We start from the raw sequence: 27,163 nt of genomic DNA on the forward strand, positions 1-27,163 counted from the left end.
GTCATTTTGTTTCTTTTTGTATGGGCTAGAAACCATTTTCGGTCATGTTCACAACCTTGCTGAGTGCCTGTGAGGTTCATTCCATTCATTGATACACATGAAACAGCTCGCGAACTGCTAGATGGATTTCCATGAAATTGAATAAAAGACTGTCATGCAATTCCAACTTTCTTTTAGATAGGAAAGTTTTAATTACCTTTTTATGTGTTTCTGCATACTTGTATGCCTTGAATTTAATTTAGTAGTTTTTTGTAGAGAAAAATGTTTTCAAGAGAGTTGAGAATTCAACAAAAGAGTTTCCATGCATACATTTCAAAACTTGTATATGGTGCAACCATGATATGCTGAGAATTTATAAAATTCATAGGAATGCTTTTTATAAGTAGTACCAATAATACCTTAAAGTGGTTGAAGCACTAATCCTCTAGCCCGACTTCTAATTACATATAATATTGTCACGTATTAGGGGTGTGTGCATGACTTACAGGCAGTTTTTTGATTGGATGATCGAATTTATTGACACCTTATGTACTCAACTCATAACTACAATTAATTATAGTACTATCGCTATTTCCACACTTTACAGTTTACTGTTACACACACCAGTGTTCTCAGTCTTCACTAGTTGTATCCTGGCAATGGATTCATAACAGTCTCACTGTAACTGCAGCACACTATGAAGTCTTCTTTGCCCAGCCTAATTCCTTTCTTGCCATTTCTACTCAATTATTCTGCCAACTGCCAACTCTGGATACTCAGCTCAATTCTCTTCTCTAACTGCCAACTCTGGAACTCAACTCAATTGTAATTCCAGCTGCCTGATATCCTTGTTATATAGTCTTGGTGCAGCCCCTACAGAAAACACTGCTTCCATATTTACTATATGACACAAAAATTTAAAATTCTTCCCATTGACCTTTCATTCTTTTGGAATTTTCTTCTGGGTGTATATTGTCATTGAGAATGATACAGAACAAGCCACACTCATCAGCACTGGAAATATCCATAGATTTGTAGTTGAGCATTTTGGGTGAAAACTGGCAGCTGAAACAAGTTGTTTGGCTTCCAGATCACTGTTGTGGTGCATGTCTTTGTGATGCTTTTTTATATCTCATTTATCTGTAAACACATTTTTACTTTCAATGTGGTTGTGTTCAGTGAAGGTACTCCCTTAGGCTTTGCTAGTATTCATCAGCAACAACATCTTTTAATAATGTTATATTTTAGCGTCCTGTTGCACTGATTCGTGTCACAGGAGCAAGACACAACACAGAGCACAATACACACACGAATGTAGAAAGAGTGCTCCCATAGAGGAGGATTGGTGTGGTTCGCTTATTTGAGATACGATATATGGATGACGAATCCTGAAAGGATTTAACATTTAGAATTTATCATTATACATGATGAATACACATTTTAGTCATTTTAGAATGAAGACGTCATGGCATGCAGTGCAGTAGTTTGATGTGCATAGAGACACACCTGAAGATGGCACATTAGTGCTGAAACATGTAGTGTAAAAGTGAAGAGAAAGGTGAAATTGTGTGCACTGTAAGATGGTTAGCATGAATACACATCATGAACAACATCTTGCCTAACCAACAATATTTCATAAAGCCTGTGTCTTGCCAGTTTTGGTTTTGTCAGTCATGATGTTTTTTGAGGAACCTAGCCTTCATAGTTAGAAAAGGACTGCAGTACTGTAGTTTGTGAGTTACAGGTTCAGTGTATCTCTATTGTTCAAAGTTCCTATAAGTACTTCAGTTTTATATGTTTTGTGTCATTAACATGATTTGTTCACTGATGGTAATCATGGAAAGTTCTGCCTACTGGGATATAACACTGTGTAGATTGTTGAAAATCAATCAGTATTTTGGTGGAACATGCCACTTGCATCTTCAAGGTTGAAGCATAAGCCAAGCAAGAAACCAGCATGAAACAGATAGCGTGCAGAGCCTCAAATCCTGCATTGAGAAAGTTGGTTCACAAGGTGCTGACCCATGCATGCTGGTTAATTACTGTATTTTGTTCCTAGTTAATCGTGCTTAAAATATTGTAATGTGGATGGCGCAACAGGAAGTAGGGGTCACGTGAACTCTGCTTTTCCACAAGTGATGTCACATTATGTTTTACAGACATCTGAATTGTAATGATTTGCTCTAGGACTGAGGGCAATGAAGATGAATTCTAAAATGTGCATTTCACTAACATGAATTATGTAATAAGACAATGGGTAGCTGTACCATGTGAACACTGTCAGGTCTTAATCTTCAGTTCATACCACAGTGGCACCTTATCACTATGCATTTGAAGGAAATTAGAGTAACAAATTAAATTTCAAAAACAGATTTATTTTAATAGAAAAAATTATTAATCTGGTAAATATGAAGGCTAGAAAAATTACAAGACTCAGTTAATTTAATGATGTGGTAGGAAAATGTTTTACATAGTCTCATCTAAAAAGGGTTTAATTGTATAACAGTGGAATTGACATATTTTGAAATTAACCAAGAACCTCGCCAGGAACACCAAGTTATGGAATGTTTGAAATGCAAGTGACTTTATTTGTGATTATTGATATGCTGTTATTTCATTCAATCTTTGAGGTCAACTTCTTTTGACGTAGCTTTCCTCCAGTTTCAGTTTAATTTGTTTAAATTTCAGGACTCGTAGACTTAATCCAACATTGGATTAAAATATGATGATTTCAGAATATCAGATTGAGACTGACAGAAGGAATGAAAGGTCGAAGTATCTGCTGGTTTGAGAGATGTAAAGCTGTGAAATTAATTTCCTTTGGCAGAACTCGGTATTGGTGAGGCTTCAGCAATGTTATTGGCATGGCGACTTCTGGAGACTCTGCTGAACAAGTATGAGAGCTCCAGACAGAGCACACTGCATAAGGCTGTAGCAGCTCGACTCCTGGGGCTGGGTGCTTTCCTACCACACTGGCTAGTCGCGTCATACAAACGACGGAACCCTGCAGAGCTACTGCGTATGCTGCTGTCTGCTGGCAGGCTTGTGGAGGCAACGAACCTTGCAGAGGAATATGTCTGGGCTGTACTGGGACATGGCAAGGAATACTTTGGCCTGGAGAACTCCCTTCTGTCCACTGCATCTCCCGCATGGCTCCCATTCCAGACCCTGGACCTTCTCTTGCTAGAACTGAAGGAGTTGAGTGAGAAGGACAGTGAATATAAACAGGTGAGAGTCAAGATGATTCATTGTATTGGGTTTATTACTTTCTGAATGTTTATAAAACAGTGATTGTTATCAGCTCCTTCAGCTGGATGCTAAATGTAGTCCTTTATTCTAAGCGAAGAATGAGTTTATGAATATTTGAAAATAAATTGCTAAACATTTTAATCAAAGAGACCAGAAGAGGAAAATAGATTATATTATGCATTAAGGAGCTCTGTAAATTAAGGGTCTTAGTATAGTGAAGGTAATCAATTGAAGGAGTTTAAAATAGACTAAATGTGTAGTTTGGAAGTGGTACAAAAATAATATTTATAGAATTTTGGTGGGGAAATCTGTTGGGAAGCAGCTTCTTAGGAAACTAAAGTGAAAGTGCACAATATTGACACACATAGATGTCACTGTCACTGTGTTTTGGATGGTTAAAGATGGGTACGCATGCTTTAAATGCCAGAATATAAATGTTATTAGTTCTGACGGTGTCTTTACCTATATGGTGCAATTTATAAAATTCATAAAAATGCTCAGTCTAACAGGTGCTCATAATATTAAAAAGTGGTTGGAAAACAGACTCTTCAAGTAACTCCTAACTTCTAACTATATATATCATGATCTAGCTCTGAGGTTTAAAAAATTATCTTGTTCTCTGTAAAGGTGGTTATCATGGAGATATGAAAAGAACAAAGAAGAATTTAGCAGTCAGTGACTAACATTATCTGAATTATTATTATTATTATTATTATTATTATTATTATTATTATTAGAAGGGGTGGGTTTCCCCATGCACTTAGACCAGTTATTGGTCCATTGTGCGTCCCCCTTTAATTCCTACTGTTGTCATACCCTACCGGTACTGGTGCGTGCTATCAGTCCCGTTCAGCCAACGAGGTCGGCCGTCGGTACCTGATATTTCCCCCGTCTACCAGAGGCATTGGAAACTAGTTGGGCGGGAAATTGTTGCCTAATTTTGCTCAGAGGTCTCCTAGAGACATGAGGATCTTTTATGTGCCATAAATCTACGACACGGGACCCATGGCTTAAAGTCCCTCCCAGAGGGCTTGTTCCCTGAATTTTTCCGCCCTTAAAAATTCCATGACCTCCACCGGGTTTGAACCCACATACCTTGAGTCATGAGGTGGGAACGTTACCCCTAGACTATGGAGGCCGCTGTTATCTGAATTAAGTAGTTAATGTACCAGTTTACTTATAGTCAGCAACTTGTTAGGAGCAGCCCTTCACAGAAAGAAGTCCCACCCACTGCTTGCTGTACTATATGTCAGCTGATATTTTCCAGCAGAAGCACTCAGAAAGTGCATATTCCAAGTCTCCATTGTCTGTGTTCCACATTTATTTCTGTCACTGGTGTTCAGCCAGAGGGAACAACTCTGTCTTTCATCCTCAAATGGTGAACAGCGTTGAAGTTAAATCTTTGATGAGCTGCTGACAGCATAGACTTACATTACATCAAATTTAACTTGAACTAAATGATGTGTAATCACAGAAGGAGTCCTTTTCACAAGCCAAGTATCTCTCTACAGTGAAACAAGTGAAAATATTCAGGGGATGTATGATGGACAATTCTCATTGGCTAAAATTTGAAGGGTGTAAGCTATTTACATATTATTCCTTCTCCTAGGTAAGGGTGTGTTTACAGTGATATTGTGAATGATCAGCTATAAATAAATATCTTTGGAAGCAAAATTGCAAGTACACTTGGTGCAAGAAATTAGGTAAAAATGTCATAGCTAGTAAGAACTGCTTATTATGATGAAGGAGCCAAGAACAAAGTCTTCATTTTTTGTAAGATTTTTCAACAGCTGTAACATTAAGAATTTTAATGGCGCAGATTACTATTTTGCTTGCCATGATGAAGCTCTTGTTACAGGCCATGCTTATCAATTGAGGGTTATGCTGTGAGTGTGAAATTTCCATGCATGGACCTACATATAGCCAGAGTTTAGAAATCAAAATCGAGTTTTCACTTTTGGTTTCAAAGACATTTAGTGGACAAATCTTCACAATTTTCAGATAATTCTTACACGTCTACGCAGTATACACACAGTAGAACTATATCCTGTATAAAGGAGGGTTCATCATTTCATTTCTGCATTATGTCTGTGCACTGCAATTCATCTCAGTAATTATTCTCAGCAGTATCTCTTTCTCTAGAAATTCTCTAAAAAATCCCAATTGCACTTCCACCTTGCCCTGTAATAAGTTTCTTGACTCTTTATGTCAAGTGCTTCATATGTCTGCCACAACTATTACAGTGTGTACACTGCAATCTGACTGCATCCATCTGCTTCCTGTGTGCTTATGTGAGTGAACAAATTTTTTTTGGTTAATATATTTCAGGGTTGAAAAATCAAATATATTTGTTGGAGAACTACCTTCTATAGGAATTTATTCCCAGTAGCCCAAAAAGAAAAAAGAAAGGTCCCCTACTGCAAAATTATTTTCTTTCCATTCAATTTCTTTGTTGGAAATTTGCCTTTTCACTCCAGCATATCCTCATTTGTTATCTGAGCATTTGTGTTTGACAGTGATTGTTTCTTCTTATTATTGATGGATGGGTATTAAGTATTTTCAACAACATTATCTCTTGTGTCTTTGTACTATTGATCTGAATTAGATTCATTCCTATTTCAGAGACCCAATATTTCTAGCTTTTTGTCTCTAAACTTTACTTATTCCTTGGCCAGATTAACCTGTTGGCATGGACTGTGCCAGGTTATCAACCGCCTGAATGGTTTTAGAGGGGTATCTCAGTTTCACAATGGTTCACTGAAGGTACTGCAATAAAAACCTCTACAGTTGACAGCTACGTAATACTAAAGGCTTTGAGCTGTTGGAAAGTTCATGTCATTAGTGCAATATGATTTTAAGGCAGTCCTTTTTAAATTAGAAGTTGTGTTAGTATGACATCTGATGACTAGGCAAAATATGAATAGTTTTGATACAGTAGCTGGGCTGATTATGTTAGAATTTATTTTAGGTACAACCCAAATAGCTGAAGACCCATGTCTGTCCTGGTTGTCTGGCTTGGTCAAATATATGTTTGATGCCCATTGTCTTGATATAATTTCATATGTGTTGCAGTATAATTTTCAATGTGTGATTTTTATAAATGGGTTGTGCAGTTCAAATCTAAGCAAACATAAATGATTTTTTTAGTAATTCTTCACAGACCCAGAGAAATGCCAGGATAATATTTCAAAATAGACAAGTTGCATTCATCATCATCATCACAGTTAATAACATTGCACTATATAAAAAACCCGTTTCTTTGAAATATATTGCAAGACATCCAGTATTTCATTCTTATGTTATAATTTACTTGTTATAACAAAAGCAATAAGAAGTAAAAAGTAAAACAGTCTAAGCACCATGTCATTGAAGCACGTTTTAAATCTCAGAACAAGGTCCCCCCAGGGTAAAAACACCCATTATAATCTTGTAATGAATATACATGAGGCATGTGGCGAGTAGAACTGGTCAACCTTTATCATTCTACTGCCCATGCAGGGACATATTATGCTTCAGTGTAGCAGCATCAGTAGGAAGAGCTGTCTAAGAATCATGCCAGTATTATCAGCTTTCATAATACATGTGGGTGAGCCTTTCTAATTGTTTTACCTTCTCTTTGTTGGAGGATTTTTTTTTATTGCTAGTGGGGTGGGACAAAGTTCCTTGTACGGCAGCCACTTCTGGCATATTGTACCAGCTCCAGATGATAGGTGAGGGTGATTGTGAAGCAATTGGTGGAATGAAGATGGCAGGGGAAACCGAACTACTCAGAGAAAACCTGCCCCAGTGCCACTTTGTCCACCACAAATCCCACTTGACCAGACCTGGGATCGAACCGGGGGCACCGCAGTGGGAAGCCAGTGACTAACCGGTTGAGCTATGGCACAGCCTTGTTGGAGGATAGTATCATCTGTACGGAAGCCAGCGTAGAGTTGGTGGCAAAGAGAAAGATCTCTATTCCTACCAGGAATTGAACATCATTTGTCCTGTCCATATCATGGCTCCAAGGAAGTAACTTGTTATTTCATCCATATCCTGTCCAGTTCACATCCTGATAATCTCTGTATTTTACAGTCTCTTTGTGTGTGTGTGTGTGTGTGTGCTTATGACTGTATGGAAGTAGACCCTGAATATTCAACAGTGCTAACACCAACATCATTAGACATCATTCTGAGGCAGTTCCATCCTCCTTCCATCCTTGCAATCTGTTTCCCAAAGACGCATCTTAATATAATTTTCCATCTCCTTTTTGATTATCCAAAGAGCTACTGTCCGTGAGGTTCCCCAAAATATTCTGTATGCATTTCTCTTCACATTATAACTACTTGTCCGGACCATTATGTTACTTGTTCCATTACTCTTGTAACACAAGGTTTATATCACAAAGTTTCTCATTATGTGATATCTTCTGTTTCCCAACGTCATTTGGTCCTAAAATGGATAAATCTTCTTTTTGTTTCCAAATTGTTGTAGTGTACACTCCTCACTTAAAGTAAGAGACAGTGTTCATAACCATGCAAAACGTTTATAAATGAAACCTACATGTATGACCCAGGGGTGTGGTGTGGCCGAGGTGTTCAGCAAATTCTTTTATGCTTTGCTCTGGTTCTGACTTGTTCAATATAATGTTGTGTGGTGTTACAATAGCTTTGTATTTGCAATAAATGGGGCACAAGTAACAAACTATGTATTTTGCCTGCAGCTACATGCAGAACTGAAAAACCTGGTGAACTACTACTTGCAAACGGCCACACGAGCATCACAGGATAAAATGTTGCTGCTGACAACAGCGCACTCCATGTGAAGTGAGTCCTGGCTGCCACATTAGACAACATTCTTTCATTATCATTTCATGGCCCTAGTCCAGATAATATCACATCATCAGTCAGTACATTTAAGATTCCCACTGCTCTGATTCCAGATTTTGAACAGGATATTTTATGAAGAACTTACTAGTGTATGTCAATTTGCAAAAATTCTTTGATATGTATACAAAGACCAGTGAACATTTTAAGTTTATATGAATAAGAGATCTGTGTTCTATGCATAAATTCTGACCATCAGATAGTTGTCACTCATAACCTCAAAGTTTTACAATGTATCAGTGTGTGTAATGGTTAATATATGAAAACTTTTCGTACAGAATTTGTTTCTTAATTACTTTCATATTTTAATTTCGCATGCCTTGCTTGTGTGGTTCATTAGTTATGTGTATCAGTTGAAGAGCCAAATATAAATTTTGTGCTAATGTCATTTTACAAGGTGTTGCACATTCTTTGCAGATCCATAACCATGAAAATTTTAGGTTCTCCATTACATGGTGCCATTTCCACTCCGGGTTCTGAAGTTTACACTTCCTCTATGTTTATATTGTCAGTGGTAGGGAAACAAAATCTACAAGGGCAGTGTGACCTTCAGTGGCATGGTATTAACAGCAAATTTCATGAAATCTCGTCGCTTGGTTAAAATTTAAATTGGGTGAGACGTGTGCCCACAGATATAACATTACCATAACTAAATAACTTCATGGAACATAGTTATTGAGAAGGTAATAGCTACCCATTGGTCTAGAAATCTCCCTTTCCAATCTTATGAAACCCCAATATTCCTTACTATATTCACCAGTGAAACTGGTCCCTGTCCTGAACCAGGTGATACCATAAACCTGTTTTTCCTTAGGAAATAAAAAAGTAGGCCAGAAAAATCACAAATATCCTCTTGAAGTTTTTTAAGTAAGTGAAGAATTTAAGGAGTAAAATTCTTTCTGTAAATGTTGTTATAATATTTATTCACATAATTTTCACACCCCTAATTTTAGATCATTTTTGTTAAAGAAAGTACATGTCATATTTTTATCCTTGATAAAATTTCAACTGACGCGTTATATGATTACAGGGGACCCTCGATATGCTGTGCCTTGCTATACCACAGATTCACGTATACCATGGCCGTGATCATATCCCCCAACATGCTTACATATGTTTTATGTTGTACAAATTTCAATAGAAAGTTTTGGTTACATTAGGAGACTTTATTGCAACATTACTTGCTTTAGTGTGTGGGTATAGATGGTAAAGTCCATAGTCCATTGTGAATAGGTACGGGTTTCTGGTTTCTCACATGTAACTATTTTATAACTATTTTAGTAAGGAGGTATAAATATACGTAATTAGTGGCCTGTCCCAGTAGCGTTGGTGAAATATTCCTTAAATTTAATGTATTTTAGGATATTTATAGATATACATAATAATAGATATTCCAAAATTGTATAAATTTCACGTTTAATTTGGGTAGCTCGAAACCCATCTTATACTGAGGGTCCCCTGCATAGTTAAATGAACTATGGGGAACTTGTCACATTTTATGTGAAAATTATGCATTACTCAAAATATTATCAAGGGGAATTCTTGCCTAAGTGTTGAGTAATGAATCATGTGGCAGAGGCTGTAGGCATGAATATCCATTCTGTGTTGCCACATCACATTAATTTTAATTGGATTTTCTACAACAGTTATGCAGCAGTCAAAATTTTATTAAGGGACACCTTCATCCCCGTGATAATCAGCAGATCATATGATGGCGTTGTAGGCGTGCATACTGATCCATGTTGCTACATCAGATTCGCATGTAATGATATTTTTCATGAAAATCATGCTTTATATGAAATTTTATGAAGTGGAATCTTTGTCTCTGTTCATCAAGGAATCAGGTGATGGTGTTTGTAGGTGTGGATATCCATGCTGTGTTCCCACATTACATCAAGATTTTATTATATTTTCTCTGAAAATTATGCATCAGTCTATGTGTAAGTTTTTATCAGAGAACATTTTCATATTGATGTTCATTGAGCTGTCATGTGACAGAGTACTTAAGAATGAATGTCCATACTATACTGCTACATTACGTTCACTTTTATTGCATTTTCCATGAGAATTATGCATTGTCTCATTATTAATGAATTACATGGAGGAGTTCATAGGTGTGAATATCCATACCATAATACAAGATCACATTCAACTTCAACTGCATTTTCTGCAAAAATGATGCATCTGTAAAAACTGTATCAAAAGTCATTTTCATTTTGAAGTCCATCAAGGAATTGCTTGGTGGAGAATGTAGGCATGAATGTTTATATTGTGTTGCTGCACTGCATTCAGTTTTTATCTGGGATGATTATGCATCAGTCAAAATGTTATCGAGCGGCCTTTTTTATCCACATTATGTCACATTACATTCGACTGTAATTTCCTCAATCAAGTGGGTACAATTTTTCTCTGAAACACAATTTTTACGTATTTTATACACCACAACTTTCAGATATGAATTTTTATAAAAAAGTGGAAAAAATTATACAAATAAATACAGAACTGAAGTGCAGACAAATGGTATACCTAATGCTCTTTGGTATCTGGATATCTTATATGCCTTTATTTATGGTTTAAAAGTTAATTGCACTACAGATCTGACACTGCATACAAATTAGTTTTCCTTGTTTTTTATTAAAAGTTCACCATAACAGAAACATTTGAATAAAGTTTGTAAATGTAAATGGGTATTTTTTTTTTTTTATTGTTTCATTTTTGTTCCGTTACACTATCAATCACAAAGTCAATAGAAGGTCCGTCCAGTGTAACAATTTGTAGGTCACTTCTTTATCACTTCTGCCTTACATGTTTCGGCTTAACACAACCATCATCAGAGGCACATAGTACAATCATGAAAACACTGTCGTTGTTTAAGATGTACACAGTTATGTTTGCTGCGTAGACGCTGCTACAGTATGTCGACGTGTAAAAGCACAACACTTGTTAGGATTGTTGAATGCACTAACAAAATTCATGTTCCATCCGAAACTTCCCTCAAGTTAAAAACGTCAATGTTAAAATATTTAAAAATTTAAAACATTCATGTAAAATGTTAAGCTCCTCCTTATTGATTCATCCCGAAGATGGGAGATGTCAGCTTAATGTTTTATGGCTTGTGGTTAGATGTTTCCACTGTGCTGTGTGTTGTGTACTCAACAGAAAGACTTGTTAGTTTCAATATGAAGAATTTGGGCATATTTATTGATTTTTTCAGGTGATCAGATAGTTGTTGTGGAGCAGCACTGAAGTCATTACCGTTTAAGAACTCATTGTGAAGTTGATACTAAAAATGTGTAATCTGTTAATAATGTAATCGTTATACCTGTACGTGGTGAATCCAAAAGTTTCCGAAATGTGAATTTTGCGCGTCAATGGTTATGAGTACATCGAAATACCGCTAAGTGTCTCCCCACACACCCTTCTTGAATCAATGTGGCAAGCAGTGACGAGTTGAGTGGTTGGGTTTATTGTTGGTGAACATATTTCCATTGTTGTGTTTCCGTGAGTTTGCGGTTTTGCAATGGCTGACCTGAGAGAGCAGCGTGTCTGTATAAAATTTTGTTTTAAACTTGGGCAAACTGCTGCAGAAACGCACCAAATGTTGAAGCAAGCTTTTGGTGTTGGTGACAACAGTTTAGGCCAGACACAAACTTACGGCTGGTATAAGCGTTTCAAAAATGGCCGAACATGGACTGATGATGACGATCGTTCGGGATGGCCGTCAACTGGCACCACACCAAAAAATGTCGTGAAAGTTAGGGATCTGATTCTGCAAGATCATAGACTGACCATCCAAGACCTCTGTAATACCTTGGGACAAAGTTATGGTACATGTCAACGAATTTTGTCAGAGTTACTGAACATGAGGAGGATTGCGGCGAAATTTTTGCCATGACTGCTGCAAAAATAACAGAAGCAGCATTGCTTGGAAGTCTGCAGGGAACTTCAACAACAGCTTCAAGAGGATCCAGACTTTCTTTCGAAGGTTGTCACTGGTGACGAAAGTTGGGTTTATGGCTACGACCATGAAAGTAAGCAGCAATCGTCGCAATGGAAGAGCCCTTCTTCACCTTGGTCAAAAAAAGCTTGACAAGTCAAGCACAACATTAAGTCCATGTTGATCTGTTTTTTGTTATATTGACGGGATTGTTCATAAGCAGTTTGTCCCTCCTGGTCAGACAGTCAATAAAGAGTTCTATCATGATGTTCTAAGGCGTTTGAGGGAGGACATGAGGAGAAAACGTCCAGAGAAGTGGCACACGAATGACTGGGTACTCCACCATGACAACGCATGACCCCATATGGCTTATATTGTGCAGGAATTTTTGGCTGAAAACAAATGGCAGTTGTTCCCCACCCACCGTACTTGCCAAACTTAGCTCCATGCAACTTCTTTCTCTTCCCCAAAATGAAAATCAAGTTGAAGGGGAAAGGATTTGATACAGTTGAGGAAATTCAAGCGGAAATGCAGACGGTACTAAACACCCTAACAAAGGAAGACTTCCAGGATGCATTTCGAAAGTGGCAGAAACCCTGGGATCAGTGTGTGCACTCCCAAGGGGACCGCTTTGAAGGTGATGGTGCAGAATAAGATCCAGGTAAGACACAATAGTTTTATTAATATATTTCGGTAACTTTTGGATTGCACCATGTATGTATAATTAGGAGTATCATAAATTTAGTCTTCTTCATCTGTTGTTAAGTTCACTAAACCACAAAGGAATACATGGATAAAACATGCAGCATACATGGGGAATAAGACGTGTTGATTGTCAGTGGTGGGCCTTTGTAGAGGTTTCATAACACTGAAGGAAGACTGGACTGTGTAACTAGATAGTTATGATTTCTTTTATCATTAAGAACATTACATTATGTCTGTGTTAGTCAGGAGCAAGGGAGTATTTGAATGTAATTTTATTTCTTTCTTGTTTACCCATATTATTCATACACTTCCTTGGGCTCAGCCAAGAAGACATATAAGACATAGAACGTAATGACCAGTGTAGTGTTCACAGTGATGCCAATGGCAAAACGTGGAAATTGTTGTGATATCATTAGCAGCATCATGAACAACAAGATGAGCACTGTTGCTACTGAAATCACATGACTGAAGTACCAGTAGGCATCAGACGGCCAAGTGCGGGGAGGGGACATCTGGGCACCGATCACATTCCCTGTCAACAACATAGCATTACTTTGAGGCACTGTTTTTATCACGATGTCCATGTGAGTGTCACATAAATTGACTGTGGGACTGAACTACTTCAAGATGCATCTTGTGACTGGCTATGGCAATGGTTCCAGACCTTTAGGTTCCATAACAACACTTCAGTAGCTGAGTATATGTCAGCCAGTTGTGGAATGCCTCAAACAAGGGAGTTAATTATCAAGTCACTTACCTTTGCCCATCCATATCAGATTTTTTAAACATATTAAAACATCTGGAGATTTCTTACCTGTATAGGAGTGTTATTAAATTGTTTGAAAATGTGGCAGAGTTGAAGTTATGGAGAATGACAGTAACAAATCAAATTTCCATTCTTGACAAAATTAAGGGCATATTAAATTTGGGAAATATGAGGATCATACTGAAAGTCATGAGCAACAAATTTTTGTGAAGTAACATGCTTTATTATTGACAAACCAAATACACCACCTCAATCTACAGACCTTTCTTTATTTTCCCACATAATCGCCACTTCTTTGTACACATTTCTCCCAGCGTTCTGGGAGTTTGAAAATTCCCCTTCTGTAAAATTCCATTCCAGCCATCCGAAGACACTGACGCACTGCTTTCTGAATTGCCTTGTCTCAAAACGTCAACGCAGCTGATCCTTTACAAATCTGAAAAGATGGTAGTCGGAGGGTGCCAGATCAGGCCTATAGGAGGGGTGTGGAAGAACTTCCCACCCAATCTTTGCAGTTGCTTCCAATGTGACCTTTATGGTCTTTGGTCAATAACCGTGGGACCCAACAAGCACAAACTTTCCTATAGCCGAAGCTTTCAATCATCTCCTGTACTGCACTGTGCCCTATTCCACGTTTTCGGGCTATTGTGTTCACAGTCACATGCCTGTCATCTTGAATGATATCATCCACTCTTTCCTTGTTGCGTTCAGTTGAGACTGTTCGAGGATGACCGCTCAGAGGCTCATTTTCGATGCTGGTGTTCCCATCTTTAAAATGTTTCACCCATCTTCGAACACTGCTCGCACCCATGTGCACACTTCCATAAGCATGCCGAATTCAGAAAGCAGTGTGTCAGTGTCTTCAGATGGCTGGAACGGAATTGTACAGAAGAGGAATTTTCAAACTCCCAGAACATTGGGAGAAATGTGTACAAAGAAGCGGCGATTATGTGAAAAAATAAAGAAAGGTCTGTAGATTGAGGTGGTGTATTTGGTTTGTCAATAATAAAGCATGTTACTTTACAAAAAATTGTTGCTCATGATTTTCAGTACGACCTACGTACTTGCTGCCATGCAGTTCAGTCCTTCGCCTTGCCATATGCTGCCAAAAACCTGACATTTAAAATACAATGAAACTCTAATAATCCAGGACTGATTATAGCATTGGTGTGTTCAGACTATCGAATTGTGTGGATTACTGGGTTTAAAATAAAAAATGATAATTTTTATTAAAATTATCAGTTCAAAAGATTCATAGGTATATATATATACAGGTCATTCTTTATATATATATATAAAGAATGACCAGAACCTGAAGACTTCCAACTACATGCCAGGACTGGGACAAGTGGTAACCAGGTTACATCTTTCACCCCTTCACCACCTAAATAGGCAGGTCCATTAACACATGATGTTTCAGAAGAAGTCATTATGCTCAGAGGAAGTAATGGATTAAAATTGTCATTTTTTTAGCCCCCTTCTGATACTGTAAGTACAGATTAATGCAGGTTTGGCTTATAGAGGTTCAACTGTCTACAAAAACTGTAATTTTGTCTGTTGGTATTTTATGAGCATGAAACTTTATCTCACATAATCTCTGGTTATTTGAGAACTAAATAGTGAGAAACATATAGGACCCAAGAGGGAGAAAATTAATTGGGATCTTTATAATGTGTACTTTTCTATATATTATTGGGATGAATACATCAAGGAGATAGAATATGCAGTACAAATGTGGAGACAAGAAATGAACACCAAATTTTAGTCAGAAAACCACAAACTAAGATAGCCCTTGGAGACTAGGCAAAGATGGGTAGATAATATCAAAATAGATCAAAACTAGGGTGTGAGGATGTTTCTTGGATAGGGTGTGCTAAGCTCTTTTGAACATGGCAGTGATCTCTCAGGTTCCATAAAAAGCGAAATTTGACTGGCTGAGCAGATAACTTCTCAAGAAGGATCATGCGCCATGTAGTTAGTGTCTTATTCACATTGCAACTATTTGTAACTGCATTCAATACAATTACATAAGTAGACAATGTAACATTTCTAGCTGTAGATAGAAATATTTGATGTAAGATATCAGGGCTGTTTCTTGTCTGAAGACTTCTACATGATTTCATACAAGTAGATTCTGATGGTTCTAACAGTGGTGTATAACACTCAACATTAGTGAGTTTTTGGACTTTGTCCATTGTTCAGTATTCTGAAGAACACAATGTTTCAGAAACTGGATCAGTTTCCATCCTCAGAAGAGGGGTGGGAGACATTCTGTTGGGTCCAATAGTAAGTGCTAACCTCAATAACTGTACCCATGGAGTTTAGCTCTGACAGACCCAACAGAGTGTCTCCCATCCCCTCATCTGAGGACAGAAATAGATCCAGTTTCTGATACTTAGTGTTCTTTATAAACTACTGCATGATGGAGAAAGTCCAAGAACCCAGTAATACCAAGAAACATACATAACAGACAAGCAACTTCATACAGTTCAGGTTTTGTATATGAAACCATAACTTACTTACTTACTTACTTACTTACTCATGGAGCTGAGCCCTTCTAGAGGAGCCGCCAATTCTGCAGCTACTCAAGAATTTCCCAGAATTTTATGGAACCCAAAGGTTCATTAGATCCCTCCACTGGTCCATACCCTGAGCCAGATCAATCCAATCCATACCATCCCATCCTATCTCTCTAAGATCCATAATTTCTTTATTAAAACCATCACAACACAACAATATTAAGGTCAGTGCCTAGTTTGGCTCTGCAAAATCTCTAAAATCCATTTTAATATTGTCCACCCACCTGTGCCTTGGGCTTCCCAGTGGTCTCTTTCCTTCTCGCTTTCCCACCAATATCTTATACACATTCGTCTCCCCCATTCGTGCTACATGCCCTGCCCACCTCACCCTCCTTGACTTGATCATTCTAATTATAATTGGAGAAGAGTACAAGTACAAGAAACCATAACACATAATGAAATAAAGCTCATGGGTAACTAACATGATAAATTTTTATATTCTGAAGGATTAAGAGAATCTGATAAAAGGGACATTTATATAAAAATGGGGACACCTCTAACTACTTAATGAATTGGATTCAATAGAAGGACAACAAAGAGGCGTAGCAATACTACAACCCACCTGATACCATTAAAGGCACTAGGATATTAAAAGAAACTAGGTTAGGAAGAAAAGTATACATGAGAATGGGTGTTAGGTAAAGTTAATTACAACAACTTTTTAATATCTTTCTGTATTTAGTGAAATTAAAAACAAAATTATTAGGTTTGAAATGTGATTTGGGTGTAGGCATCAGGCAACTTCATATCTGAAGTTGTAACTGGAGATGTAAGTATGGTTTTTAAGTGTGTAGTAGTAATAGTTTCAGGAGGAAATTAAGAGGCGATTGAACTCGGGTAATACTTGCTACCATTCAGTCCAGAACCTTTTGTCTTCTCATCTGTTGTCCAAAAACATAAAAATTAGAATATACAAAACTATAATTTTGCCTGTGGTTCTGTATGGGTGTGAAACTTGGTCTCTGACATTAAGGGAGGAACATAGACTGAGGGTGTTTGAAAACAGGGTGTTGAGGAGAATATTTGGACCAAAGAAAGATGAAGTGACAGGAGGTTGGAGAAAACTGCATAATGAGGAGCATCATAACTTGTACTCTTCTCCAAGTATAATTAGAATGATCAAGTCAAGGAGGATGAGGTGGGCAGGTCATGTAGCACGAATGGGAGAGACGAGGAATGTGTATAGGATATTGGTGGGAAAGCCAGAAGGAAAGAGACCACAGGGAATACCGAGGCGTAGGTGGGTGGACGATATTAGAATGGATCTTAGAGAGATAAGATGGGATGGTATGGATTGCATAGATCTGGCTCAGGATAGGGACCAGTGGAGGGCTCTTGTGAACATGGTGATGAACCTTCGGGTTCCATAAAATTCTGGGAAATTCTTGAGTAGCTGCAGAATTGGCGGCTCCTCAAGAAGGGCTCAGCTCCATGAGTAAGTAAGTAAGTAAGTAGTAGTAATAGTAGGAGGGGGTGAGGGGGTGAGGGGGTGGGTGATGTAGTTTTTACACACCTGCACACACACACAAAGAATTGCACATTTATTGGGCATAAGTCAGAGGACAGTGTTGTAAATTTACTGCTTTTCTTGTATATGAAGTCATGCACCAGATGTACTAGGAAGCTCAAATGTGTAGGGTGAAATACCAAAGTAATTGTTTATCTTGGCAGTAGGATTGTCAAACTCAGTCATATTTAATGAAGAAAGTCGTCTTCTGGGTTTAGGCACCGTGTATTCTGTCCACACTGGTACATAGGGCCAGAGCTCTGTGCGATCAAGAGAGTCTGCGTGCGGAGTTGGAGTTCCTGAAGGACATCTTCAGGCGCAATGGCTATAACGACCGGCAGATCCAGAGGGCCCTCAACCGCCAACCCAACAGCAATCAACCTGATGACTGCAGGAACTGTCGCCTTCTTGCCCTTTGTCGGGACTATATTCAACAGGATCAGCAGAGTACTGTCCCGACATAACATCAAATCAGTTGGCCTGCCCCCAAAGAAAATATCTAATTTCCTCCGGCCTGTCAAGGATCACCTGGGACTGAGGACACCGGGAATTTACAGAATTCCATGTGAGTGCGGCAAGGTCTACATCGGGCAGACGGGCCGTTCTGTGGACACGAGGTTGAAAGAACATCAACGGCATATACGATTAGAACATCCGGACAAGTCAGCCGTAGCTGAACACAGCATCGATTTAGACCACCGTATCGAGTTTCACAAAACGGCCATAATCACCAGTAAGAGCCGTTATCTAGATCGCATAATCCTGGAGGCCGTTGAGATTGAGCTCCATCCGAACAACATGAACAAGGAAACAGGGTTCAGTCTCAACAAGTCATGGAAGCCACTCATCTCTTGCCTCAAGAGAAATACAAGCCACTCCAATTCTTCGCCATGTCATTGACGTCAGTAGCCTGTCCCCCTGTATCATGTCATTGACCTCAGTAGCCTGTCCCCAACCAACTAGTTCTTCTTGCCTACCGCACTTTCTAGTGCTGTTGACCTCAAGTTCCTGGATTTACTGGCCGTCCCCCCCCCCACTTAGTCACATCATTGGTCTTTATCGCTCTCAACAATCTCGACAGACGTGAAACATCCTTTCCCTCAGAGAATCCAACTACACCAGTTCTTCGTCATGTCATTGACGTCAATAGCCTGTCCTCAACCTACTGGTTTTTCTTGACTACCGCACTTCCTAGTGCTACTGACCTCAAGTTTCCTGTACTCACTGGCCGTTCCCCCTCTCCCTTAGTCACACACCATATATGGCCTTAATCGCTCCCCACTGCTCCCATTGGTCCGTTCTCCCTAACCACCCCCCCTGCCTACTTCGTATATAAGCAGCACCTTCCACATCCTATCACCACAGCTACTGCTCTCCGCAGCCATTCAACTGCCCTGAAGATGGAGGCGCTACATTCCTCCGAAACGTCGGCCAAAACGAAGAATACACGGTGCCTAAACCCAGAAGACGACTTTCTTCATTGTCATCGCCGTGAAAACCTCAAAACTTACATCAGTCATATTTGTTGCATTAACATTATTTATATAAGCAGTAAGTATAATTTTAACTGAATTTCTTACCTCTGAACTGTGGAGTAAGAATTCCTTCAACAGTTATGCTACTGGTATCACTTTCACCACACAAACATGTTGGAACACAGCTATTGTAAAATTTTTAATTCAGCTTAGGGCAAAGCAGGCCAAGTAAATTACAATCTTTCAGAAAAAGTAATACCACATATCTGTTGGCACTTTTGTAACTTCAAGTGATCAAACCCTCTTCCTGTTGCACTTATGTTCTGTATTTATTGTACTGCGCATGAGAATTGTCTTCATGTGGCATGTATATGTATTGTTCTAGGGCCCTTTCAGCTCATCTGGTTTGAATAAAGTGTCCTGTTTGATGTTGCGATAAGGAGATCATAGTTCATGCAGGCATTATCTACTACTAAGTTGTGTACATGGGCCTGGGACAGTAGTGTGTTGCTCAGTGCATTGGCATCTTAATTATTTTCACTTATGTATAGTAACTGGTGGCATACAGTAGCATAGTTGGTTGAGGCACTATGCTAAAAGCCAAAAGGTCGTGGGTTCAATTCCCTATGAGGTCACTGGATTTTTTCAGTTTATCTAATCCTTCCAGCTGCACTATGACCTTGGGGTTGACTCAACCCCTAACATAAATGAGTACTAGAAATATTCCTGGAAGTAAAGGGTGGCCAACACGTAATGCTGACAACCTCACGGCCATCTGTGAACAGATTGTCTAGAAAATGTGGGAGCCTTGGCGTCTCATAACCCTATGGGCCTTCATGGTATGTTACAGGGACAGCTTTACTTTCTATGTATAGTAACTATTAACAGTGGCTTACTATCCAACAAGCAACACAGAAACAAAGATAGTGTAACTTAGAGAAGCCAATGCATCACTTTTAGATTATGAAAAAGTATTTGACAAAGTAATTCAATCAAATTTATGGCATATCCAGCATAAGATAAAATTTCCAAGGTATAACATAAATGCAATATGCAGCTAATTTTTAACATTAACATTTAATAAACAAGGATAAGTACCTTGTTGGAATTAAAAAGGTCAGGGAAGTGGATATGAACACTGTGTACACAGTCATTGAGTTTCTGAACATTATCCAGCATCCTGTTTTTTATTTAAAACACAACATTTTGGAGACTTCATCAATTGGGCCCAAATAAGTAGTCTTTTACTTGAAGATGGAGACAAAATCCAGTCTCCAATTTGTTGTGTTTGAAATAAAAAACAGGTCGATGGACAATGTCAATAAACTTGATAACTGTATCAATATATCATTGTCACAAACTTTTAGAGCTGTGTACACAGATGAATCATGGGTCAATATATGAGGGCTGTTCAGAAAGTAACCTCCATTTATTTTCGGCAACTAATGTAGGAGCCAGGAAGAGCTTGTGCATGTTAAGGTAGCATTACATGACTCATTGCCTTGTAAACCATCACAGAACTGGTCACCTAGTGTTTGTTTTTGTCTATACAGACTGAGTTATGATGTGTCCTGTGATTGATAAACCCACTGGCTATGAAATTCACTCTGTTTGCCGCCTTCTTTATGCTAAAAACATGAGTGCTGCAGAAATGCATCATGAATTATGAACAGTTTATGGCCAATATGTAATGCATGAAGGAACTGTAAAATGTTCAAACAAATGTGCACAGTGAACAGTGAAGTGCTCAGCCAGCCATCTATAGTGAGTGATGATCTTGTTGAAAGTGCTGACCAAAAATTTTTTGAAAGACGGTGCTTCACAATTTCAGAACTTTTGTGTGAATTTCCGTAAGTTTTGCGCAAGATGGAATCTGAAAATGCTCATGGATGGACACAAAACACAGAGATGGCTTTGGCTTTGACATTTTTAGAGCGATACCACAAAGATGGTGATGAATTTCTCAGTCACATTATAAAAGGTGATGAAACCAAAGGCAGTCAAAGCAGTGGATGCACACACATTCACTAAACAAGCCAAAATAGTTTAAACAAACATCTGCCAGATACATGGTAACTGTTTTCTAGGACAGGAAAGGAATGATGGAATTCATGCAACATGGACCACAATAACATCAGAAGTGTACTGCAAAACACTAAACAAATTGTAGGGCAATTCAGAACAAAAGGTATGGAATGCTGTCATCCAGTGTAGTGCTCCTTCATGACAAATGTGTGTATGCGTACAGCTGCTTGAACTCAAGCACAGCTGGAAGCTGTTTGATGACCCTCCTTCCAGCCCTGAACTCTGGAGTAGACTGTATAGGGTAGTTATGTAATACATCATATTTCATTTCTTCCCGTAAGAGCAATCTACTACCTCAGGTTACTGTTGAGGTAAGAGACTTGTTTCAAAATCCTGTGCCATATTAATTTGGTGTTTGGCTGTACCTGAACAACCTTTCTGCTCCTAATACATTACAATGCTGTAGCCACAAGAAAAACAGTTTATTCTTATTGTCAATCAGCTTATGGTTTTATACGTTTCTGTAATTCTGTAGTGTTCTAATCCCTCATTCATCAGTGACAGATACAGTGAGTTGACCAGCAACAAACACGAACCAGCACATATCGTCACTGTTGCACATGCATGTCATGTGCCATACTGAGGGTTGTTTTAAAGAAAATTAAAATATGTTAGAACTAGTATCTGGTGCATTACAACTCACACAAACTTCCCAAAGAATCCACTGGCTCTTTTGGTCAGTCATGCCCTTAATTAAGGCAGCACCCACTATGTCACTGAAGGATAAACTTGAGGATTGAACTGGAGTAGAACAGGGTCCAGTACTGATGAAGGACCTCCAGGTTCACTGGGAATTTCTTGAAAACATGGATAAGAGTAAAGCATGTGAGATTTGAGGTTCTCATGATGGTGATTAATGATTACCATCTTCTGGAATGTGGTGCCCTGTAGTTAGGCAGATAGTAGACAGGTACCAATATTTTGATGAAATGTTCCTCTGAACTGTAAACCACTGGAAGAATATACCATACCATGCCAAGTTAGATAAAACTGTTCACAGTAGATATAAGAATGAAAAACTTTTGTATGGAAAGTTATATTCTAGAAATAAGACGCCAATCTTTCCACATTATATGACTCGCATACATAGCAACTTGTTAATCGACTGGCCATAAGTTATGGACAGAACACAATAAGATGTATCTAAATCATACCAACTGGCCCACAAGATCAATAGGCACAATCACATGATGACAATTTTATTGCATCACATGAGATGTGTATCCTGTATTGTGTGATCTGTTCAGACTGTTCTATTTCTCTCTCACTCAGCACTGCCAGCAACTTCACTTGGGACATCAACCCATCTTTGAATCCATTCCACCTACATGCTAAAATACATATTAAAGCTCCCTCCCCGAATGTTTCAGACATCAGCCATCTCTGTGCATTTAATTAAGGAAAAATTTTTAACAATTAAAACAGTTTGTTTTTGATTGGCACTAGATTCATCATTTCCGGTTCTGAAGAGCATTTGACAGCCAGTCCATGGCAGAGTCTAGGCCTTCTCCCTTTGTCGCTGAAGTCTTGAAGATTTGAAATGTCCGGTTCTTGAGAGCATCAAGTCCTAATGCCTGGTGGACTTCAGCAACACTCAGAGAACCTTCAATGTCCTGTTTATTGGCAAGAACTACCAGTATTGCCCCTTGCAGTTCATCCTCCTGTAACAGTGGAACCAACTGCATTACCAGAATGTTTGCTTTTTCCATGAAGTCTGTCAAAATAGATTACAAAGGCCATGCTATCTGAGCAGGGGCAATCACGACAAGAAAATTAGGAGCAGAAAGCAACGGACCGATATCGGAAAATACTCCTTTGTAAATAGGACCATATAGATCTGGAACCAATTACCTTCCTGCAAACCAGGTAATTTAAGGAAAAGGGTTAGGAAAGTGATAAATGAGCCGAAGTGAAGGTGGGGTGGAAATCAGCAAAAAAAATGCAGTGAAGTGAAGTGAAAAATATTAAGGATGGGAGGATTACGTAAGTGTAGTAAAGCGAAATGAAAGGAAAATGAGAACGTGACATTATGCATTCATTGCTGTTAGTTTATTGTATATTATGTTAATTTTCTACTACTGTTTGTGCACCGTGTTTTGTTTGAACGTGTGTTATTTGTCTGTCGTCTTATTGTAGTAATGTGTGTAATTTGACTGTTGTCTTGTTGTAGTACCACTGCCACCGGGTGAAACCTATTTGCAGTTAAATAATACTAAAATAAAATATTGGAACTTGATTCTTAGGTTATTATTTCAGCTGCAAGCGTTATGTAGCATTAACCGTTTCAGCTGCACACGTTATATAGCATCAACCATTTCAGCTGCATGGGTTATATACATAGCATCAACCATTTCAGCTGCATGTTAAATAGCATCAACTGAGATGGGAAAATGATCACTAGTAGTGCGTACGTAAAGATGTGGAAGGTAATGGAAGGTCGTCATGGTCTATTTCAAGTTATTGTCCTGGCATTCATATGGAGAGTGGAAAACTATGCAAAACATCAACTTGGATAGCCAGTAACCTGGTTAAGATTTGAAATGGAGTCCGGTAAAATATGAGTTCTGTGGTACTACACCCATCTGCTCAATTTGCAGTCCCAGCAGAATTCTTTTGCTGGAATGTCTTTTACAAATAAGATCAGCTGTGTGAATTTAATCTTATCTTTATTTAACCATTTTACGTCACACTTATTTTAGTCCAGACACTTGCCAAAATCCAGAACCAGACATATCACTGACATTTCTGTGACCAGTTCCAGCGATTCATTTTGTAGCAGCTATAGCGGACACAAGTGGTTCCATGCCAAGTGGTCTATCATCCAGTAACCTTCATGAACGACTAATTGGTAGACCCACATAAAGAAGCATTTTTCCTTGTGGTTCCTTTAGATAGATTTTCTGAAACAGCATTAGGTGAGTCACTCACTCTCAACATATAAAGCAGTTCATCCTTTGATATGCCTATTCTGTCTTTGTCAGCAGAATCCACTACATAGATGATAGCATCTGTGTTGGAATAGTAGCAGCGCCAGTAGGGCCTGGAACAACCCAATACAAATTTTTCAAAAGATCCTTTTCTGTCAACTTGTTCTACTTTAGTACTAAGAACTAAATTCCTAAATGATTCACATCAGCTAAATGCTGAAACTTGGTCTTGCAAATGGTTTCTTAATATCTCATCAGGTTTGTGGAGTTATTTGTTGCACTGTGATATGTTTACAACAAAAATCAGTCATAAAATATGAACGACTCAAACACAGTTTAGATATGAGGTGTATTCAAAGAGTAATTGCTGTTGGCAACTGATATACATTATCTGTATCAATTCACTATTTACCTCATCACTGACTGTCGTGTACATGAGACTGCACTTTTGCTGTAAATCTGACTCCCGAATAATGTGTGGTCATCTAACTGCTTTTGCAAAATGCCTGTATTTGTTCTGAACTTTACTTCCAGGTCAAGAAAAGATTGTGATCCTCAGTAAAAAAAAGATTCCCTAAAATAGTGAACAGTCCTGGGAGAGCAGTCTGATATTTGAATTACGGAAGATGGTCACACAGTCTACCAAATTTCAACAATCATCTACTGGTGTGTTCTTCGGTTATAAATCGAAGTAATTTATATTAAATGATATTCATTTATTCATTCATTTATTTATAGTTCCAAAAAATCCATAGAGGCATCTGCCTCAGATATAGAACAAGTCAATAATACAATATAACATATAAATATACATACATAATCAGATAGTCATCATCGTCAAAATTTAAATACTCAATACAACAAAACTACTGTACAGCAATACATTCCATATACCAAAATAACATTTAAAATTACATACATGATCAAAAGACCACCACGATATGATAATTAAATCATAATGGTCAACTTTTGAGGTACTGTCCCAGCATTTAGATGAAGCAGCCTGGGTTAAAAGTAGGTATAGATAATATATATTGTACTCTTTGTCAGCACAACAGTATTTCCAGCACATGGGGTTTGCTGTCTAAGACGACATGTTCTGGCACACATGTGTCATCTTCAGACCCCGTTTATAGTTACACTTAATGTATCATACATTTAGTGTAAATTTACATGTAACACTAGTGTATCCATTGACTTTATATGTTTGGATTTGCACTGTGTGTACCTTGTTTATTGTATGTACGTATTTTGTTTCGTATTGTTCCCTTATAAACTTTCCTTGTCTGTATCAGTGTAAGTTCTAGTGCCACCGGGTGAACACCCAATTGCAGTAAAATAATAATAATATTATATACTCTAGATACCATTTGTATATTATACAGTTTCCTATATTAGGGTACCCTGTATCCACTAGAATAGCCTGTTATAGCATTTGCTATCACATAACACACCAGTGGCTCCACTCAGCTTGCATGTAAATTTATGCTAATTGTAGGATACATTAACTGTAACTATAAAGAGGCCCTGAGGATGGCAAATATGTGCTGAAACATGTCACCTTAGACAGCAACCCCATTACTGAAAATAGTGTTGTGTTAATAAAGAGTTCAATAAATATTATCTATAATGGTTTGCATAACAGGATTCAACAAAATATAAGTAAAATTAGGTAGCTCCCTAATGCTAATCACATTTTTCTTAAGCAACCATTAACTCTGAACTGGAGAAAAAAATGGTTTGGGTTCCAGTTACTTGGACCCTCTCTAACAAAGCCAAACCAGAGCTCACCAAAAGAGGCACTATGGAATGAAAACCCAAATTATATACTGCACTATCCAAAATCCCTCTGAAAGATGAAGTATTCGTTGTTAAAAGCTGAGAATTAATAAGAATGCCAACAATTAGGTAAATATTTTTGTGTAAGTAGCTTGGCATAGCTCCATCATTTGCTATGTCAACATTAATTACATTTCAATACCTTATACTTGTCTGTCCTCCCAGATCCCACACTTGAAACTTCAGGTTCTTATATGTCACTTGTTCCACATTAAAGCCAATAGTGGGAATTGTTGTGACTACTTCACCAACCTGTAATCTGAAATATCAGAAAACAGTTCAAAATACAAAACTGTTACATAATTACTTTCTTACAGTCATCTAAAAGTGTCCATGAATTTCATTTATTGTACTGGCATTACAACATTATGAAATACCTAACTAATAAACTTCTAAATACTTCCTTACCTTATTTATAAAAAGAAAATACTGTTTCAACAAATGTTCATTAACAAAATAAAATATATGTATATTCACCTGTAAAGTATTGTTGTTTTCCCAGCACCGTCTAATCCGAGTATAAGGATTCTCATTTCCCGACTTCCAAGGAGGTTCCGAAAATAGCTCAATAACCCTCCTAACAAAAATACAAATAAACATCTGAAATTTCATACATATAACCTAAATTTCTACAGCGGGTGTTATCTTACACTTTCATGTATGATGCCATGAAATCTTACAATAGGCACGTGAGGCATGTTATTCAACCTTACTCCTCTCACATCCTGAACATAAACTATTTTTACATTAAAAATAATTAATTATAGCATAAATTAAAACCATGATTTATAGACATGTTAAGCCTAGACGAAGTAATTTCGAACGTTGTCGTAGCATTTCATTCATACGTTTTACATTCCGTACCCATTTTGATTCTTCCGTATGAATTGACGATTATATGGTAGAAAAATAATTTTAATTTTTAATCTGCTACCACCTCGAGTGTCCCTCTAAAGTAGTCAATACACATCACTCGAAACACCACATGAGATTTGACGTGTACCGCACATGATGACCAACCTCTCAGCAAGAATCGAATGTACAATGTTGGCTACTATTTCATTGTTCAACTAGTAGTTCAGCTTACAAATAGGTGGTAGGAGAGGAAACAGTACTGTATGTAACAGTAGTAGTAGTAGTAGTAGTAGTACTAGTAGTACCCATGGGATGGCCCTAATTGCTGGTCTCGCAACGCGAGTAAGTGACAGTAACAAACACCCTAAAGATGAGCCCTTCTTGAGCAACTGCCG

At 38.0% G+C, this 27,163-nt stretch overlaps 2 protein-coding genes across 2 annotated transcripts in view; one reads left to right on the forward strand and one right to left on the reverse strand.

The window, feature by feature from the left end:
• The window catches only part of LOC111872503 (nuclear pore complex protein Nup160 homolog), a 55,398-nt gene extending 46,912 nt beyond the window's left edge, over positions 1 to 8,486 (forward strand). Inside the window, exons 20-21 of the mRNA XM_023866485.2 lie at positions 2,807 to 3,207; positions 7,931 to 8,486. Of these exons, the coding sequence (XP_023722253.1) occupies positions 2,807 to 3,207; positions 7,931 to 8,032 (503 nt within the window). The 3' untranslated portion in view covers positions 8,033 to 8,486. The remainder of the gene's footprint in view (positions 1 to 2,806; positions 3,208 to 7,930) is intronic.
• Positions 8,487 to 22,164: 13,678 nt separating this feature from the next.
• Positions 22,165 to 26,926, reverse strand: LOC111872529 (ADP-ribosylation factor-like protein 1). Its single transcript, XM_023866537.2, has 5 exons — positions 26,778 to 26,926; positions 26,391 to 26,490; positions 26,056 to 26,172; positions 24,076 to 24,187; positions 22,165 to 22,808 (listed from the first exon to the last, which is right to left on the reverse strand). Exons 1-5 carry the CDS (start codon positions 26,779 to 26,781, stop codon positions 22,599 to 22,601), a joined length of 543 nt encoding a protein of 180 aa, XP_023722305.1. The 5' UTR covers positions 26,782 to 26,926; the 3' UTR covers positions 22,165 to 22,598.
• Positions 26,927 to 27,163: the final 237 nt, after the last annotated feature.

This window comes from Cryptotermes secundus, unplaced genomic scaffold (assembly GCF_002891405.2).
Source record: "Cryptotermes secundus unplaced genomic scaffold, Csec_1.0 scaffold537, whole genome shotgun sequence".
Lineage (NCBI taxonomy): Eukaryota > Metazoa > Arthropoda > Insecta > Blattodea > Kalotermitidae > Cryptotermes > Cryptotermes secundus.